The 16,599-nt window shown below is 59.5% G+C and overlaps 1 protein-coding gene across 4 annotated transcripts in view; it reads right to left on the bottom strand.

Annotated features, from left to right (window-relative positions):
- Positions 1-16,599, bottom strand: part of PHC2 (polyhomeotic homolog 2) — a 105,306-nt gene that overhangs the window by 30,412 nt on the left and 58,295 nt on the right. Inside the window, exons 3-8 of one of the 4 annotated variants that reach the window (XM_050931196.1) lie at positions 13,476-13,634; positions 12,406-12,483; positions 11,594-11,758; positions 10,920-11,042; positions 7,869-8,024; positions 7,053-7,356 (exon numbers count right to left, since the gene is read on the bottom strand). In XM_050931196.1, coding sequence (XP_050787153.1) covers positions 7,053-7,356; positions 7,869-8,024; positions 10,920-11,042; positions 11,594-11,758; positions 12,406-12,483; positions 13,476-13,634 — 985 coding nt within the window. The remainder of the gene's footprint in view (positions 1-7,052; positions 7,357-7,868; positions 8,025-10,919; positions 11,043-11,593; positions 11,759-12,405; positions 12,484-13,475; positions 13,635-16,599) is intronic. The other 3 variants (XM_050931197.1, XM_050931198.1, XM_050931199.1) reach the window with 3 other exon arrangements.

Below are 16,599 nucleotides of genomic sequence, written 5' to 3'. Positions count from 1 at the left end.
TGAGGCCAACTCCCACTCGTCACCAGGGCCTGGATCCCATTGTCTCTGCTCTGGCTACTAGCCAAGGCCTGTGAAAGCCCCATCCGGGCTGGGGCCAGAGAGAGAGACAATCCCTCGGGCTCTGGAGAGGAGATGCCCCCCAGGGGGAAGAGCCGGAGGGGCCTCAGCTCCCCCAGGCCTATAAGAGCACAATGGGAGGGGGGGTCAGAGGGGCTCACACAGGGCTGGTTGCTGTCCCCCCCCCCACCCCCCGCTTTGCCAGCTCTTTTCCTGCAGAGGCTGTTATTTATTTATACCCCACAGAAAAGCTGCTGTTTCCACAGCAACCAACCACCACGTGGGAAGAATAGCAGCCAGAAGCCAATAATGGCAGGTGTGGGGGGAGGCAGGAGGAGGAGGGGGAGGGAGCCCTAGGGTGAGCACAGGGGCTAGCATGCGCAGAGAGTACAGAGTGAATGGGGTTGAGCGCCAGCGTAAGGCAAGTGCTGGGCGCCAGCCCACTACAAGCAGTAGCATGTGTGCCCTCATCTCCCCCTGCTGCCCCCTTAGGACAGCTGGGCCCCTCCCCGCTCTCCGATTGCTCTGGGAGGGGGTAATGAGGGAGCCCCAAACAGAGCAGGAACTGGCACGAGGCAGAGCTGGCACCAGGCTGGCACTGGGCAGCTCTGGGCAAGGTGGGGCTGGGGATCCAGCCCACAGCAGGGCACAAGGAGTCGTTCGCATTGGGGAGGCCCCAGAAAAAGATGTCTCCAATGATGCAGCTGCTGCAGTCCCTGAGGAGTCTAGTTAAGGGCCCAATAGACCCAGGGAGCTGGGCAGAGCTCAGACAGGCCATGTGGGCCCAAAGAGGGGAGCCTCAACCCAGGGACTGACAGGGGGGGCCTGCCTGGAGGCTGAACCACTGAAAGGCCCAGCCCAGAATGCCCCCCAGAGAGCACTTGAAGGACAAGAGGCCAGTGGGTAATGGCTTCTGAGCCCACGGCTGGCAGGGGAGAGGCCAGTGGGCACTGGGTGGCAGGGGAAGAGAAGCCATGGTAGCTGGAGACATGGGTCAGTGACACTGAAAAGATGCAGTGCCAGCCTGAAATGCAAAGGGACGGTTCATCTGCTGCCATGCACAGGAGGTGCTCGCCAGGTCCCTCCACCTCCAGCAAGGGTAGGCCAGAGCTGGTGGAACAGGCAGCCTGGGCAATAGCTTTTGAGTAGCCCAGAAAATTCAGGCCTAACACACCTTAATTCCCCAGAAAATTCCCGTCACCATCCCCTCCGCAGGCACCCACCAGGGGCACACGCAGACACCAGCGTGGCTAGAAACAGTGACTGCAGGTTTGGGGGTGAGCGGGTCAGCTCATGAGTGGCAAGTCTGTAGAAATTTTGGTGGTGCCCAGAACCTGCCCCCACCTGCCTAAGGCTCTGGGAAGGGGGTTGGGGGGGTAGATCTGGGGTGCAGGTCCTGGGCTGGGGATTAGGGTGCAGGAGGGGTGCAGGGTGCAGGCTTTGGGATGGAGTTTGGGTGCTGGGTGCAGGCTCCGGGCTGGGGCAGGTGTGCAGGAGGGGATGAGGGGTGAAGGCTTTGGGAGGGAGTTTGGGGGTGGGAAGGGGTGTGCGGGAAGGAGGGTGTGCATGCTCTGGGAGTGAGTTTGGGGATAAGAGGGAGTGCAGGGGTGAGGGCTGTGGGGCTGAGGATGAGGGGTTCATGATGCGGAGGGGCTCAGGGCTGGGGCAGAGGATTAGGGTGTGGGAGGATGAGGGTTGGGGCTGAGGATGAGGGGTTCATGATGCAGGAGGGGGCTTAGGGCTGCAGGAGGGGATTAGGATGCAGGGGGATGAGGGCTCTGGCTGGGGATTAGGGTTTGGCGTGTTGGAGAGGCTCAGGGCTAGGGCAGAAGGGCAGGGTAAGGGCAGTCTGCCCTGCCATTAGTGGGTGGGGGGCACTAGGACCCTAGGGCAGCAGACAGCAGTTCTGCCGGGGGAGCCGCTCTACTCCGGGAGCAGAGCAGGCACAGGAGAGGTGCCCGCTGCTTTCTTTCAGGCAGGGACGCGGTGGGGGGGGGGACACGCAGGGGGAGAGGTGGCAGGCGGAGAATGGGACCCGCTCCAGGCAGGGAAGCGGCGGGGCATAGGGGAGGCCTGCGGGGGCCGGGGCCCAATCCAGGCAGGGCCGAAGGAGAAACCCAGCTCCAAATATTGCTGGAGCAGGGCCCCCAGAATATTCCTACGCCCGAGCACTACGAACGTATATAACCTGCTGCCTATGGGTCAGCTCCCAGGCGGCGCCTCATTTTCCTGTTGTGGAAGAGCTGGAGGAAGCATTGACTGCAAAGGCCCCTGCCCGCCCTCCCTCCCTTGTGCCTGACACGCTAGTCAACCCTTCTGCAGAGGCAACTCGGGACGAGCTCTTTGGGATGCTTTGGCTCTGTCTGTGCGCCCGCAGGGGAAGCCACAGAATTGCCTTAGTTCCTCCAAGGGGTCCTGGTTCAGCAGCCGTTCTTCCTTCCTTCTCAGCCTCCCCTTTGCATCCAGGGCGCTCACATCCCAGCGCCAAGGCTGCTCAGGAGCTCTTCAGGCAGGGCACCACAGCAGCGCTATTCCACGTGCCCAGGCAATGCTCAGTCTGGAGCCATGTCACAGGGTTTGCTCCACTCGCTGGGCTGGCACCTCTTTGGGGCTCATCTGGGGATCACTCACCACTTCTGGGGGTTTCTCAGCCCCCTTTTCCCAATCTCGCACAGCACTTCCTCTTTGTGCCTTGGCTCTGGGGTAGGTCACTAGAGTTCCCCCCCTGGCAGGGTGTTAGAGTCTCTCTAACCAAGAGAGCCACAGGCACTCTTCAAAGTCCACCGCCCTGGCTGTGCCACCCCTATGGCTGGTAGGGGAAGTCAGAACTGCCCTCTACACTTGGTTCTAGCCCAGGGACCCTACAATCAGCAGTTAAGGCACCTGCCACCTCACTCCTTGCTGCTGTTTTCCTAGGTTCCGTCCTACTCCTTTCTCTCAACTCAGAGCGAGGGCCAACTCTCTCCCCCTGCAGCCCCCTTCTGCTCTCCGCTCCCTGGCTTTATACAAGCCCAGCCTGTTCCTGCCCAGCTGGGCTTCAGGTTCAATCAGGGCTGCATGTCCAGCCTACAGCACACCCAGATGCCACCCATCCTGCCAAGTAGCCCTTCTGAGCCTTTTTAACCCTTTCAGGGTAGGGTGGGGTGAACACCCCATCACAGGCTGGAAAGGAACTAGCAGCCTACCTGTCCTGGCTGGTGGAAGTTCACAACCAGGGAGTGATCTATGGCCAGTGCTCAACAGCAGCTGCTTTCCCAGTAAAGGGATTCTGAAATGCCTGGTCAATGTCCCAACAGACAGCAACCCTTAGGAGTCAAGTCCCCGTGCTCTGCCCTGGACAGCGCCTTCCTGGCATACGTGACTTCTCCTTGACTGCAGAAGGCTGCAAATTAAGAACAGTGCACACAGCATCCTCACTTGCATCTGCCTGCAATATGACTGGTGGCTATGGATCATAGGAAACCAAAACTGGTGCGGACATCAGTCTGCTCTTTAATCCCAAAAAAGCTTCCTCCCATGCACCAAGTCTGCTCCTCTGCAAGTCCATGGAGAGGCTTCACTGTCATTGCAAATCCAGCAGCTCATCTGGGAGATGAAGTTAAACCAACAAAGTGTTGCACCTCTGCTACTGAAGGTGGTTTCCGCTCCGTCCAGATCAGAGCCGCCCTCTGCAGAAACCAGATGTCCCAAACAATGTTCCCTCTAATTTTTCCCATCCGTATGTGGAATGAATTTTGCTATGTGCACCAATATGGAGGTGATGTGTGGTGGCGGTGGGGTCAAGAGGTTCGGAATGCAGGAGGGGACTCAGGGCTGGGGCAGAGGGTTGGGGGGCAGAGGGGTGAGAGCTCCGGCTGCGGGTGTGGGCTCTGGGGTGGGGCCAGGGATGAGGGGTTTGGGAAGCAGGCTTCCCCAGGGCTGCAGCGGGGAGAGAGGACTCCCCTCAGCAGCACCTGGGCTTGGGTAGAGCATCTCTCCCCACCACAGCAGCGCTGGGGCTGGGGTGGAGGTGCCAGAGCTGGGAGAGGGAGGCATGTCTCCTCGCTGCACTGCAGCCCCAGGGCTGGGGAACTTACGTGCACAGCCCTTGGTGGCCTCCTGCACAGCCACACACGCACGTATCTTAAGAGGGAACTTAGGTCCCAAACACCTCCCCTGTGATGCAGAACAAAGGACACTGGGAGGGTTTTGCTTTCAGGCTGACAATCTGCAGCTTCCAGCTTCCTCAGATGTTCATCCAGTGACCTACCACCAGCTCATGTGTCCTCCAGACACACCAGGCAGCAAGCTCCTTGCAGAGTCAGCCAGAAGGACCTGTGCCAGCCTCTGAAATGTTCTGGGGTGCGGCTGAGCCCCAATGGCAGGTCTCCAAATTCAGAGCCCAGGTTTGGCAGTGAATGTCATTTCGGCCCCACTGGCAGGAGGAAGCAGTGCCCGGTGGGTAAGTACAGAATGGGGAACCAGCCAGGCTGCGACATCACATCAAGCATGTTCTCAAGCCCTGGGAGCAGCTCTGCAGCCCTCCAGCTACCCAGCTCACCTCCCCTTCACTGGGCTCATGGGAGCAGCCCATGCGCAGGGGGAGCCTTGAAGGCCTCACACTTCTCCTCCTGGCCAAGCTGCCTCTCTAACTCCGCTTGAGGCTGGCCTGGGTCCCCAGGGCCGCAGTTTGACTGGCTTGGCCCCATCCAAGTGTGTCTGGGTGAGGTTCCTCCTGCACACTGTTCTCTGCTTTCCTCCAGGCAGCTGTTGGCCCAAGTCCCAGCTCAGGCTGCTCTTCCTTCAGCTTGGCACTCACTGCCTGAACCTGTCCCAGCCCCACCAACTGCCTCCCCCCCACCCCGTGTTCAGCTGCTCTCCCTCTCCCAGCCCAGCCCCTGCTCCATCTGGGGCTTCCCCCTGCAGCCAGCTCCTGTCTGCAGCCTGCTCCTGGCACACAATGGCACACTCCCTGTCTCCTGCCCCCAAGGTGCCACTCTCCGGTCACTCTGGCTCACTCAGTGTCTTCGACTGGCTAGATGCTGCTCTAGGCCCCATTCCTCCCAGAATGATCCATGGCCAACCCTTGTCCTCCTCCGGAGGGCTCTCTGGGGTGGGGGTTACCCAGAAAGTTCCCCCAGTACCCTTGCCCCTCTCCCTTCACAAGTCACTACCACACATTCCCCTGCCCCAACCCCCTGAACATGTGGCCTGCATGCCAGGTGGTGGTAAACGGCTTCTAGTTCCACATGGCGCTGGTCCTCTGCGTGGATGCAGGGTTTGTCTGGGAAATGGTCACTATGGCTCTCCCAGGGTGGGAAGGGGGCGGGGGGTATGCTGGGACAGGGTCACAGAGTGCAGGGTACCAACCACACAGCATGCTCTCAAGTGCCAAGGGAGCATGTTCTCCACAGTGAGCTCAGCCAAGATTTGGCAGCTCTCTGGTTGGCAATGGTGCGGCCACATCTCTCACATTAACGGTGGGAGGACAGTAATCAATGTGACAGGGATATGGGATGGTCAGTGCAGAAGCCCTGGGCAGTTTATTTTGGTATTAAATGTAATTCATTCTTGGCTGTCCCACAGCATCCATTTTTCATCTGCCTCAGATGTTTGCACTGACCAGGCGTTACTGTACCCTAGGGGCCAGAGGGGAAGTGGAAGGTTTTGGCACCTGGGAGGTGGCATGGGACTGTGGGATAAATACATCTGCTGGAGGTTTCAGCAGTGAAAGAGTTAAATTGCCATCATTAGGTTTCAGAGTCAACACATCTTTTAGATGAACAGCTCCAAATTATTAAGCCTCATCCCATATTGTGACCTGGCACCTTTTGTGCTTGGAAAGTGGCACAATCCCCCCTGCTGGGGACTGCCCCTGCCCTGCAATTCCCAGCATAGGAGCTGTGTCAGCACTACGGAGCTCCAGCAATTCCTAGCTGGCAGACACACCCAGGGAGCTGTTGGCGTAGGTTAGTGCAGCCCCCTGGCTCCTGTAATGTGTACTGGAGTCAGGGCACTTGTAGAACCAGCCCTGGAATCAGGGAGCTGCAGTGGTTTCCTTTGCAGCTGTCGCCTCCTGTTGGCTGAGTTTAGAGAATCCTGGGCTGAGCAGCTGGCCCACTGTTTCAGGCTTTCTGCAGACTCAGAGACGTTCCTGTGCCACTTACAGCTCCTACTTCCCAAGGTCAACCATCTATCTGGAGGGAAAGCTGAGATTCCAGGGCCTGATTCTCCAGCAAGGGGCAGATCCTGACAGACTACACCGGGCCCTGCCATTGGCCAGTGGCCTGGCATGCAGCAGGGAGGGACGACCAAGCAACCCCCAGTGGGCAGCAACAGGTCCACGTGCTTGAGCTGTGGGACAAAGAGCAGGCAGCCAGCACTGCTGAGGGCTGCCCACCCAGCCCAGCTGGAGAGTCTGAGCAGTCATCACATGCAAATGTAAACACACATGGCTACAGATCAGCTTCACGCTCTGGCCTGCATCTTCTGATTGACTGGCAACTGGGCTGATCCAAGGGACCCAGCTTCTCACCCACACCCGATTCATCCCTTCTGCCTCAGTCTCAAGGATGCACTCATGCTCCCAGCCCGTGGAGCCTTCTACTCCATCCCTCAGCATGCACCACCGGCCAGAGTGTGGCATGTGCAGCAAAAAACAACCAAGGGACTTTGGCACAACCCTGAGCCACATCACAGTGTGGCATCATGATGCGTCTGACCCCAGAAGACAAGCACCCACCACCGCAGCCCTGGCATGCGGCACTGCGCTGGGCCACAGAGCGCCAGCATGCAGGACCACAGCAGAGCGTGGGCCCATAGCACTGTGGCTTCACCACCAAGTACTTGCATGTGGTACTGCAGCCTCTCTATAGAGCACTGGCACCACCCACCACCGTGGGGCACCGGCACCACATCACCACCCAGCACAGCCACATTGGTCAGAGGTTCTACCACTCTGCACAGCATGGCTCCCATCCTCCAACCCCGCTCACCCAGGACGCCGGGGGCCTTACCTGGGGCGATGAGTGGGTGGGTAGTCACCGGTGTCACCGTCCGGCTCATGGGGTGCCCTCGGCTGTCCATGCTGGTGGGCACGCTGCCGTCTCCCTTTTTAAAGTGCTCTGCTGCCTGCTCAGCCTGGCTGCCCTTGGTGCCCACAGAGGGAGCTGGCCCCACGGCCTTGCCCTGAGAAGTGTTGGAGGCTGGCTGACTGCTGCTTGGAGCTGGCTTCATGGCCAGGGTGGGGAGCTGCTGGGCTTGGGAGGAAGCCACTCCTTGTGCTACTGTCTGCTGGGCTCTTATGGCCAAATTCTGGACCTGGAGCAGAGGGGCAGGAGCGTCCAAGGCCTCAGCATGGGGCCCAGACACAGCCCCCAAGATGCGCATCCCAGGGACGGGGCTGGGCTGGCAGGATCGGCCCCTTTGAACAGCCCCTGGGGGGCCAGAGAGCGACTGACAGGGTGGACACATAGCCACTGGGAAATGGCCCCACAAGTCTTTGGCAGCACCAGCTCAGACACCCCTGGGCACAGCTGGATTGGAGCGGGCTAGAATGGAAAAGCCACTCTGAGCCACCCAGTCGCTAAGGCCTTCCCTGTGGCACCTGCCCCCTCCCACCCGTGGCCCCTCCCCATGACACCCGCCTCTCCTGCCCATGCCCCATGTCTCCGGCCAGGGCCTTGCATCGCAGCACTGACATCCCCACCACAAACTCAGTCACAGGGAAGGTGCCGTGGCACCCCGTGGTGGGAGTGCGTGGGCCAGCTCTGGGCACTCCAAGGGTCTCCCCTCCCCTGGCAGGGGCGGCAGGCGAGGGGGCTGTCTCTCACCTGAGCAGTGGTGGTGGATGGCTGGGAGGTGGGGGCTGCGCTGCCCTCGGGCTGCACCGCGGTGACTGTGGCCGTAGGAGTGAAGATGAGCTGGGGGGATAAAGGAACAGCACGGCCTAGGCTCCTAGCTACTTGCACAAGGTTACTTTGCTGGGCCTGGAAATTACATGAAATGTGTTGCCTTTTACGTCACCCGCTGCTGGCTCAGGCCGAGAAAGCAAAACCAGCAGCCCCGAGTCCCCCAGGGCTGGGGATGGCCCCGGGACAGGTCTTGGGGGCACAGAGGCAGCTCGGGCAAAGGCGAGGCCAGGGGAGTGGGGCACCGCAGAGACGGAAGTGCGGGGGGGGGTAAGAAAGAGAGAGTGAGTGTGAGGATGTGCAATGGGGGGAGTGGATCCCTATGACAAAGGAGAACAGTTCTGTCACCGATTCTGTGACGTCTTTTGGGGTGGGGCTGGAGCCGCAGTGGGACTGCAGCAGCAGCTGGGGTTAGGTCAGCACCCAAGGGGCTGGGGCAGCGGCCGGTGGTCAGGCCCAGTGCCACCAGAGCAGGAGCAGCAGCCGGCCAGCTGGCAGCCCAGGAGCTGCCGGAGTAGCAGCCAGGGTGGGTCAGCCCCTGCGCAGGAGCAGTGACGGGGCTGGAGCAGATGCAAATCCACGGCAGCGATCGGACTGTTTTCCCCCCACCTGGGTATTTTTAGTAAAAGTCAGGGACAGGTCACAGGCGTCAGTGAATTTTTATGGCCTGCGACCTGTCCCTGACTGTTACTAACAACACCCATGACAGAATCGTGTGTGCGTGTGTAGCGGGATGGGGTGTGAGCGCCTGAGGCAGTGACTGGATGATGATTGTGTGTGTGGGAACCGGCGTGAGAGATGGAATTTCTGTGATTGGATCGAATGGTGGTGGTGATGGATGAAGCTGTCGAACTCCACGGAGCTGTTGCAGTGTCTCTGTCCGAGCACTAATATCCTGGCCCCACGCGGCTGCAGCCCCACGCTCAGGTCAGGTCATTGGGATCTTATGGCAGGACAAGCTGGAGAAATGAATGGGTCTGACCCCCCAGGTGGGATTCCCTCCCTGGGTCCATATGTCACACCTGTTCTAGGCCAGTGGCTTTCAAACTGTGGGTTGCGACCCGTACCAGGTGGCAGGATGTCAGGCGCTGGGCTGCGGCGGCTCTGGTCAGCCCCGCTGAGCGGGCGTTAAAAGTCCCGTTGGCAGTGCAGCCCAGGGAAGGCAGGCTAGTCCCTACCTGTGCTGACACCGCGCTGTGCCCAGGAAGTGGCCAGCAGCAGGTCTGGCTGCTAGGTGGGGAACCATGGGGCTCTGCACTCTGGCCCCGCCCCGAGCACCGGCTCCGCACTCCCATTGGCTGGAAACCAGCCAATGGGAGCTGGTGGGGGTGGTGCCTGCAGGGAGAGCCACACAGAGCTGCTTGCGCACCTCCTCCTAGGAGCAGGACCTGCTGCTGGCCGCTTCCAGGGCACAGCGCGGTCCGCGGTGCCAGGACAGGCAGGGAGCCTGCATAGCCCCCGTGCTGCGCCACTGACCAGGTGCCGCTCGAGGTAAGTCCACGCCCCAATCCCCTGCCCCAGCCCTGAGCCCCTGTCAAACCCAGATCCCCTTCCTGCACCCCAAACCCCTCATCCCCAGCCCCACCCCAGAGCCTGCACCCCCAGTCCAGAGACCTGATCCCCTCCTAGACCCCAACCCCCTGCCCCAGCCTAGAGCCCCCTCCCACACCCTGAACCTCTCATTCCCTGCCCCACCCCACAGCCCACACCCTCATACTCCAAGCCTCTGCCCCAGCCCTGAGCCCCTCCCACAGCCCAAACCCCTCCTCCCCAGCTCCGTTGGGTCACGGGCATCAACAATTTTCTTCAACTTGGTCACCAGAAAAAAAAGCTGGGGGAGGTGACCCTGACTGCGAGTGTGTGACATCAGCTGTGTGCATGCACGTCCCTGACTCTGGGGTGTGTGACCAGCTGTGTGTGTGAGTGCACAGGGGACACTGGCGGGGGTGCACAGGGGATATTGGTTGGGGGGGCGAGAGATGCACAGGGGACATTGGTGGCGGGGGGAGGAGAGGGCAATCTGGCCCCAGGAAATATTTTTTCTTCACGGCCGGCTGGCTCTGGGAGGAGGCACAAAGCCACATCCTCAGCCAATCACAACAGCGGTGGCCATCAATAATCAATCAGAAGTGCCCCGACAGACCCACTGTGAGCCGGGGAGCCAGCAGGCAGCCTGATCCACCCCCTACTGCAGCCTGGATGGTGCCACTTGGCCTGGGGCTTTAACAGGCAGCACCCCCCCAGACTGCACCCTTGCCCACCTTGGAATCAGCACTTGCTCATGCCCCCTCCTGACCCCTCTGCTGTGTGTGGGCAGCAGGGCAGCTGTGAGCGCCGCATGGCTGCGGGGCCCCCCTTGCCACATGACTGATTTCTGCCAATCATACATTCCTGGGGGCGCAGCCCTGACACAAAGGGGTCTTGCATCCAGGCTGAACAGGTGGAACTGAGAGCCCTGCCCCCCACCCCCCCCCGCGTGTGAAATGCATGGAGCTCCCTGGGACACTGCTGCTGGGATTTGAACCAAGCTTCCCAAGAGACTAGAGATAAAACTTGTCATCTCCTCCCTGTGGGCTGTCTGGGGGGATGGACCCAGAGCACTCAGTGCCATGACCCTCTAGCATGGAAGATACAGGATCAGCTCCACTACCTAGCAACAGCAATAGGCTGTTATCCTCTTGTGTGGTCCAGCCATTGAGGGGAAACATTCTAGTAAGGGATGACTGGGGTCCCTGAAAATCCCTGCCCCCCTGAGCCCAGCAGGCCTGGAGGAATGGCCTGGTGCCCTCCCAGCTCCAGCCTGGGGACTGTGGCACAATCCAGGCCTGGCCCCAGGCTCCCCACAGACCCCAGCAGAAAGCGCAGAGGCCAGAAAGCAGAGCTCCCCTCCCAGGTGTCTGTGCAAAGTGCCCAGCCCCGGGCGCCACCCCCACCCCGCTAGACCGGCAGGCACCCCAGTTCCCCTGTGCCTACCCGAGCGGGGGTGCCCCGGGGCAACAGCAGCTCCTGCTGGGGTATCGGGGAGGCCCGGGAGGGGCTCTGGAGCCAACGCTGGGGGCCCCTCCCCCTCTGCATTCGGCCCCCGCTCACTTCCAGCTGGAGCCCAAAAGGGAGGAAACACAGAGAGTCTCAGGTACAAACACTGCGCAGCGGAGCAGGGAGGGCACAAGCAAGGCCAGGCCACCCAGGGCCTGGGAGGGGACCACGTACCCAACCTACAGCACAAAAAAAGGGGGGACCAGGGCTCCCCATGCACTGCTGCTAAAGAGACACCTGGGCCCAGGGCAGGTGGCTCTTCTAAGGGTCACTGCTGCCCTCTGGTGGAGAAAATCGGAACTGATCACAGCTGTGAATGTGCATGTGCATGTGCCTCACCACTGCTCCCTGCTGGTAGGAGTCCCAGCTGCACATGGGTATGGGGCAGGGCTGCTATTCCAGCCGCAGGGACTCTGCCACTTCCAGCGCCATGGCAGGAGTGGCAGGCCCAGGACCTTTGATCCTTGGACCCGGGGGCGAGGGGAAGAGAGCGAGGGGCAGTTCACACTAAGGCCCCCACCCTCACTGGTGTCTCTTTAAAAGCAGCGGGGGAGGGAGGGTGGGAGGGCAGGTGGTGCCCGCATGTGGCACATTCCGCGCCTGCCTCTTACCATCTGGGCCCGGAGGTACATCTGGGCCTGACTGGCCGTCAGGGCAGGGGAGGTGGCATTCCCCAGGAGCACAGCCTGCTGGGTGATGCCTGAGGCGGCTGCAGAGTTCACGCTTTGAGTTCGGTTGATCAGCTGGGCGGCAGTAGGGGATGTGGCCAGGTTTATCTGTGGAGAGAAAAGGAGCCATGGGATGGAGCATGCTGCCATTCAGACCCACTGCGAGCTCAGAGCCCCTCCCATCTGCCTCAGCACTGCCACACATGGGATCCAAGTGCCCTCCCGAAAGCCAAGGAGGCTGCGTCGTGGGGGAGGGGAGCCCCACAGCCTCTGGCCAGGAGGGGAGGGGGACGGCACCCCAGTACGGACGGGGTGGAGATGGGGTGCTGTGGGCACTGGGGCTCTAAAGTAAGCTCAGCTCCTAGAGGGGCTGAGACTTTCTCCCTCCCTAGTTCCTCCCCCAATGCCCTTCTGCCAGAGGGCTTGGCCCCGTGCCCCTCACTGGACAGCTGCACAGCCCACCCTGCTCCTGGGAATTCCCATGCTAGCCCTGCCCAGAGCCCTGCAGCACAGTGCATGGCATGCTGGGTCCTGGGGGGCACCCTCTGGTGGCTGCACTCAGAGCTCCAGGGCTGATGGAGGGAGCTGTCCTGGAGCTCCAGCAGAGAGAGAGGGGTGTGTGTGTGTGTACCGTGTGTGTGTGTGTACCGTGTGTGTGTGTGTGTACCGCCAGGAAGAGCTGGAGCGGTCACAGGTCCCACCAGGGGTCACTCAGCCCGCTGGGCCGAGGGGCACTGCCCTGGGGCAGGACTTACCGTGGGCTGCTGGGATGGTGTCGGGGGGGCGGCATTGTTGCCGGAGGAGGCGCCCTGCCTGTTAGCAGCCAGACTCGCCTAGAAGAGAGAGCAAAAGGCAGGTCACTCCCACCCGGAGCCCAGCCCAGGCAGGGAGTCCTGCACCAACAGCCCCTGGTCCCTCCCGACCCTTCAACACGGGGCCAGGGGTTCACAAAGCTCATCCCTGGAAATGTTAGCTCTAAAGTTTCCCTGCAAACCCCAACCCCATTAAAACCCATCCACACCTAATTCCCAAATGAAACTAGAACAAAACCCTGTCAGTTCACTCGGGCCACGACCCCATTCGCATGGTGCCCGCTGGCATCAGCTGCACAGCCACACAGGCTCCCACCCCGCTGGGCAGGACTCATGCCCAGAGCCAGGCACTTGTCTTCCATTCCGACGGCTGGTGTCACACTCAGGTGTCTGCAGGGGCTCGGCTGCTCCTGTTCACCCGGCTGCACTGGGGCACAAACAGAGCCAGTGTTCAAAACGCTCCTCTGGGTCCCCAACTCGGCGCAGGTAGCGCAGATCTCTGCCTATCGCCAGCCTGGAGCAGTCAGTGGGGCCTGTTCCCAACTCCTCCCCTCCAGTTGCCTCTTGCCCCAGGAGGCAACAGCCCAGTGACCCACCCTGAAGGGTACAGAGCCTGGGGGTGCCTGAGCTGCCCACTCCCATCACCCATGGGCTCCTCCTCACCTGCCAGAGTGTCACGGTGCCCACCTGTGGGACAGCCTTCTGGAATCCATGGGTGGTACCTAGATACCATGGTGATGGGCGTGTGAGAAAAAGGGTGCGTGGGGACGGCTGAGGGGGGAACGGACAGATTCAGCACATAAAAGAGAGTTCTAAGGCCCTATCCCGTGCCCATCACCACAGCACAACTGGCAGGGGCCTGATTCTGGGCCCCGAGCCCAATGCCAGTCCGAAGCCAGCAGGATTGGGGCAATGTAAACAGCAGGAAGGGAGACTCGGGCATCCAGAGGAGACAAGCGCTCACCCTCTGCTGTTGTGCCACATAGCGTCTGTAACCCGTGATCCCCCCGTACCTGTTGCACGGCCGCCAGGCTTTGGAGCTGGGCACTGCTGAGGTGCTGCTGCTGCAGGGCGGCCGTCTGCAGCATGAGGTGCTGCTGCTGTGCTGCATACATCTGCTGCAGGTACTGTGCCGCGGTGCTGGGCTGCCGGTGCAGGGCCTGCTGGATCACCTGGCAAGAAAGGTTGGAGGCATGAGTCCCTCAGCGGGCCCGGCACAGCCCCAGGCCGGCCCCGCATCAGCCCCAGGTGCCTTGGCCTGCAGCTGGGCCCCTCCAACCAAGGCTGCCTTTTGCTCTGAGAGCAGAAGAGAGGGAGGCCCCTGGCCACGTGGAAAACAAGGAGACAGCTCTGGAACACCCCCTCCCCGCCCCCAACAGCCCTGCCTGGAGCTTTGCTAAGGGCAGGTCAGAGAGGTCACGGAGCGTTAATCTCTTGAGGAGGTTTTCAATCTGCTTGGGGCCACGATGCCAAGGGCTGCCCCATACATCACAGCCCAGGGCCTGCCCATGCTGCTCAGATCCTTTCCCCTGCCCCCCGGCCATCCATCACCCCACACAAAGCAGACTGACAGCTCTTTCTCTGGCCAGCCTGTCTGGCATCTGACCCAGGCCGGAAAGGGGGCCAGCCTGGGGAATGCAGGGATCTTACGGTGAATGATGGGGCTTTGGCCAAGTGGTTTCAGCCAGGGGAGTCCAGTAACAGGAGGTATCTGCGAGAGGACTGGCCAATGGCCCTGCACCAAAGCGTTTACACCATGCTTCACTTACAGAGCGGACCAGCACCCGCAGAGCCACAGAGACCCCCAGGCTTAGAGCTAAGTAGTGTGTGCTTCTCTCTACAGCCCTGATCCCCGCGCGGCGTCAGAGCGCTGAGCGGGATCCAGTCTTTGTTGCGATTCTCCAGCACTCCCAGCCTAGTCACAGGCTCCAGGACCCAACATGACCTGCCAAGAGCCTTTTGGGAGGCACTGTCCTTGCAACTCCAGGTCCTTTCAGTGGGAACTGAGCACTCAGCACTGCACAGGATCAGGCCCTGTGTGGACAGGCTAAGAAACTACAAACACACTTTCCAACAAAAGAGCTGAACCTGGGGTCCTCAAACCTGCCTGCCAGGACCTGGGCTTAGTGCCCAGACAGCACTTTTCATCAACAGGTTTACACAGCACTCAGTGACACTCCCCACACTGCACTCCTGGGGAAGCTGAGGCCAGAGGCTGTGCTGGGAATGGAATTCCAGTCTCCCGAGTCCCACTCCAGTGCTTTACACATAGAGTTCAGGGGGCAGGGTTAACACTCACAAATCGCCAAGCAGAGCAATTGCTGAGCTGCAATGAGCAGCACCAAATCCTGGCCTCAGGGTCAGCAGGGGTGGGGGCTGGGACTGCTCCAGCTTTGTTTTGTGCACTGCACCTTTAAACGTCTAGGAGCCTGATAGCAGCAGGAGGAGCTGCCGTTCTGTGGGGCAGAGTCACTGCAGCAGGTTCTAGAGGAGATGCCCACACTGTGCTCTCTCCCAGAGACTTTACTTTGGTTCTTTCTTGTCTTGATTTCCCTTAACCCAAACCTTCCAAGTGAAAGGCTCACTTTGATCTTAGTGAATGGAAAACAAAGCAAGGTGTGTGCAGTGCCCAAGTCTGCAGATAGACAAAAACAATGGGACAGATCTCCAGCTGGTGCCAATCAACATATCTCCACTGAGGTAGGCTGATTTACATCAGCTACAGATCAGGCCCAGAAGCTCTGAGAGAGATGTCAAGCTTTCATCTTTCATTTCACTGGGGTGCTAAGGGGAACTTGCAAAGAGAAAAATAAACAGTTTGTGCCCTTTGTTGCATCTGAATGGGGGATAAAGAACGCCTCGAATGGTTTGCTCTTTTTAAAAGCCATTTTTCTGGTTGTCTCCTTGTCAGAAATCCAGCTCGGATGATCTCTGTTCCCTGGGTGCTCTATGGAGGACAGGAGATGTATGACATTGTATGAAATCACACATACCATGAGAGTACATGAGACAGACAGGAAGAGCTGTCAAGTCTGTTTGCATTTAACTCACATACCTAACAAACCCTTGGCAGAAAAGCAGTCTTTGTTAAAGGGCCAACCTCCCAGCTCCTTCAATTAAGGACTGAGCTAATTTCCCCCCTTCTGCCCTGAGCCTTCCAAGGTATCCTCCAGCCAAGCCTTGGCAATCCTCACCTACTCTCTAGGGCTAACAAAGCCATAAAAAGACCCATCCAGATCTATTCCAGGCATCAGAAAGAAGGAAAAAGGCCCAAACCCGCCTATCTCTGTGCAGCTCACCTCAAACTCTGAGGCTTAGTGGCAAATGACAAGGCCACATTAACTCTTTCACTGCTGGTCATCTCATCACAAATATCTACCTACTGTAGGTAGTGATCTGGCCCCACTACTGTAGTGTCTGCACTCCAGCTTAAATATATTACTCCTCCCACCCCTATGGCAGGCAAGGCAAGGCTGTTATTCCCATTGTACAGGGAGGAGGGAATGAGCCCAGAGTGACTAAGTGATCTTCCAATGCTCACACAGAGCATCTGGGGCCAAGCAGGGACTTGGCCCTAGGGGTCTCCAGCCATGTGCTCACATCTTAATGACTGGTCCTCTCTAGCCCACCTGAGATCCAAGGTGGAGTCAGACCTTCTTTATCTTAGGGGGCAGGGATAGCTCAGTGGTTTGAGCATTGGCCTGCTTAACCCAGGGTTGTGAGTTCTATCCCTGAGAGGGCAATTTGGGGCAAAAATCTGTGTGGGGATTAGTCCTGCCTTGAGCAGGGGGTTGGACTAGATGGACCTCCCCTTCCAACCCTGATATTCTATGATTTTATGATCTCCCCTGTGACCTCTGGCCTGAAAGGAGTGGTAACAGTCTGCTCCATAACTGCACACTGCACCATAGTAACTCCAGCCCAGGAACCAATCCATGCAACAAACCTCAATGCCAACTCTGCCCACATATCTACACCAGGGACACCATCACAGGACCTAACCAGATCAGCCACACCATCACCGGTTCATTCACCTGCACATCCACCAATGTAATATATGCCATCATATGCCAGCAATGCCCCTCTGCTATGTACATCGGCCAAACTGGACAGTTGCTACGGAAAAGGATAAATGGA

This window comes from Gopherus flavomarginatus, chromosome 21, assembly GCF_025201925.1.
Source record: "Gopherus flavomarginatus isolate rGopFla2 chromosome 21, rGopFla2.mat.asm, whole genome shotgun sequence".
NCBI lineage: Eukaryota > Metazoa > Chordata > Testudines > Testudinidae > Gopherus > Gopherus flavomarginatus.
This window is presented reverse-complemented; position numbering and strand designations above follow the sequence as displayed.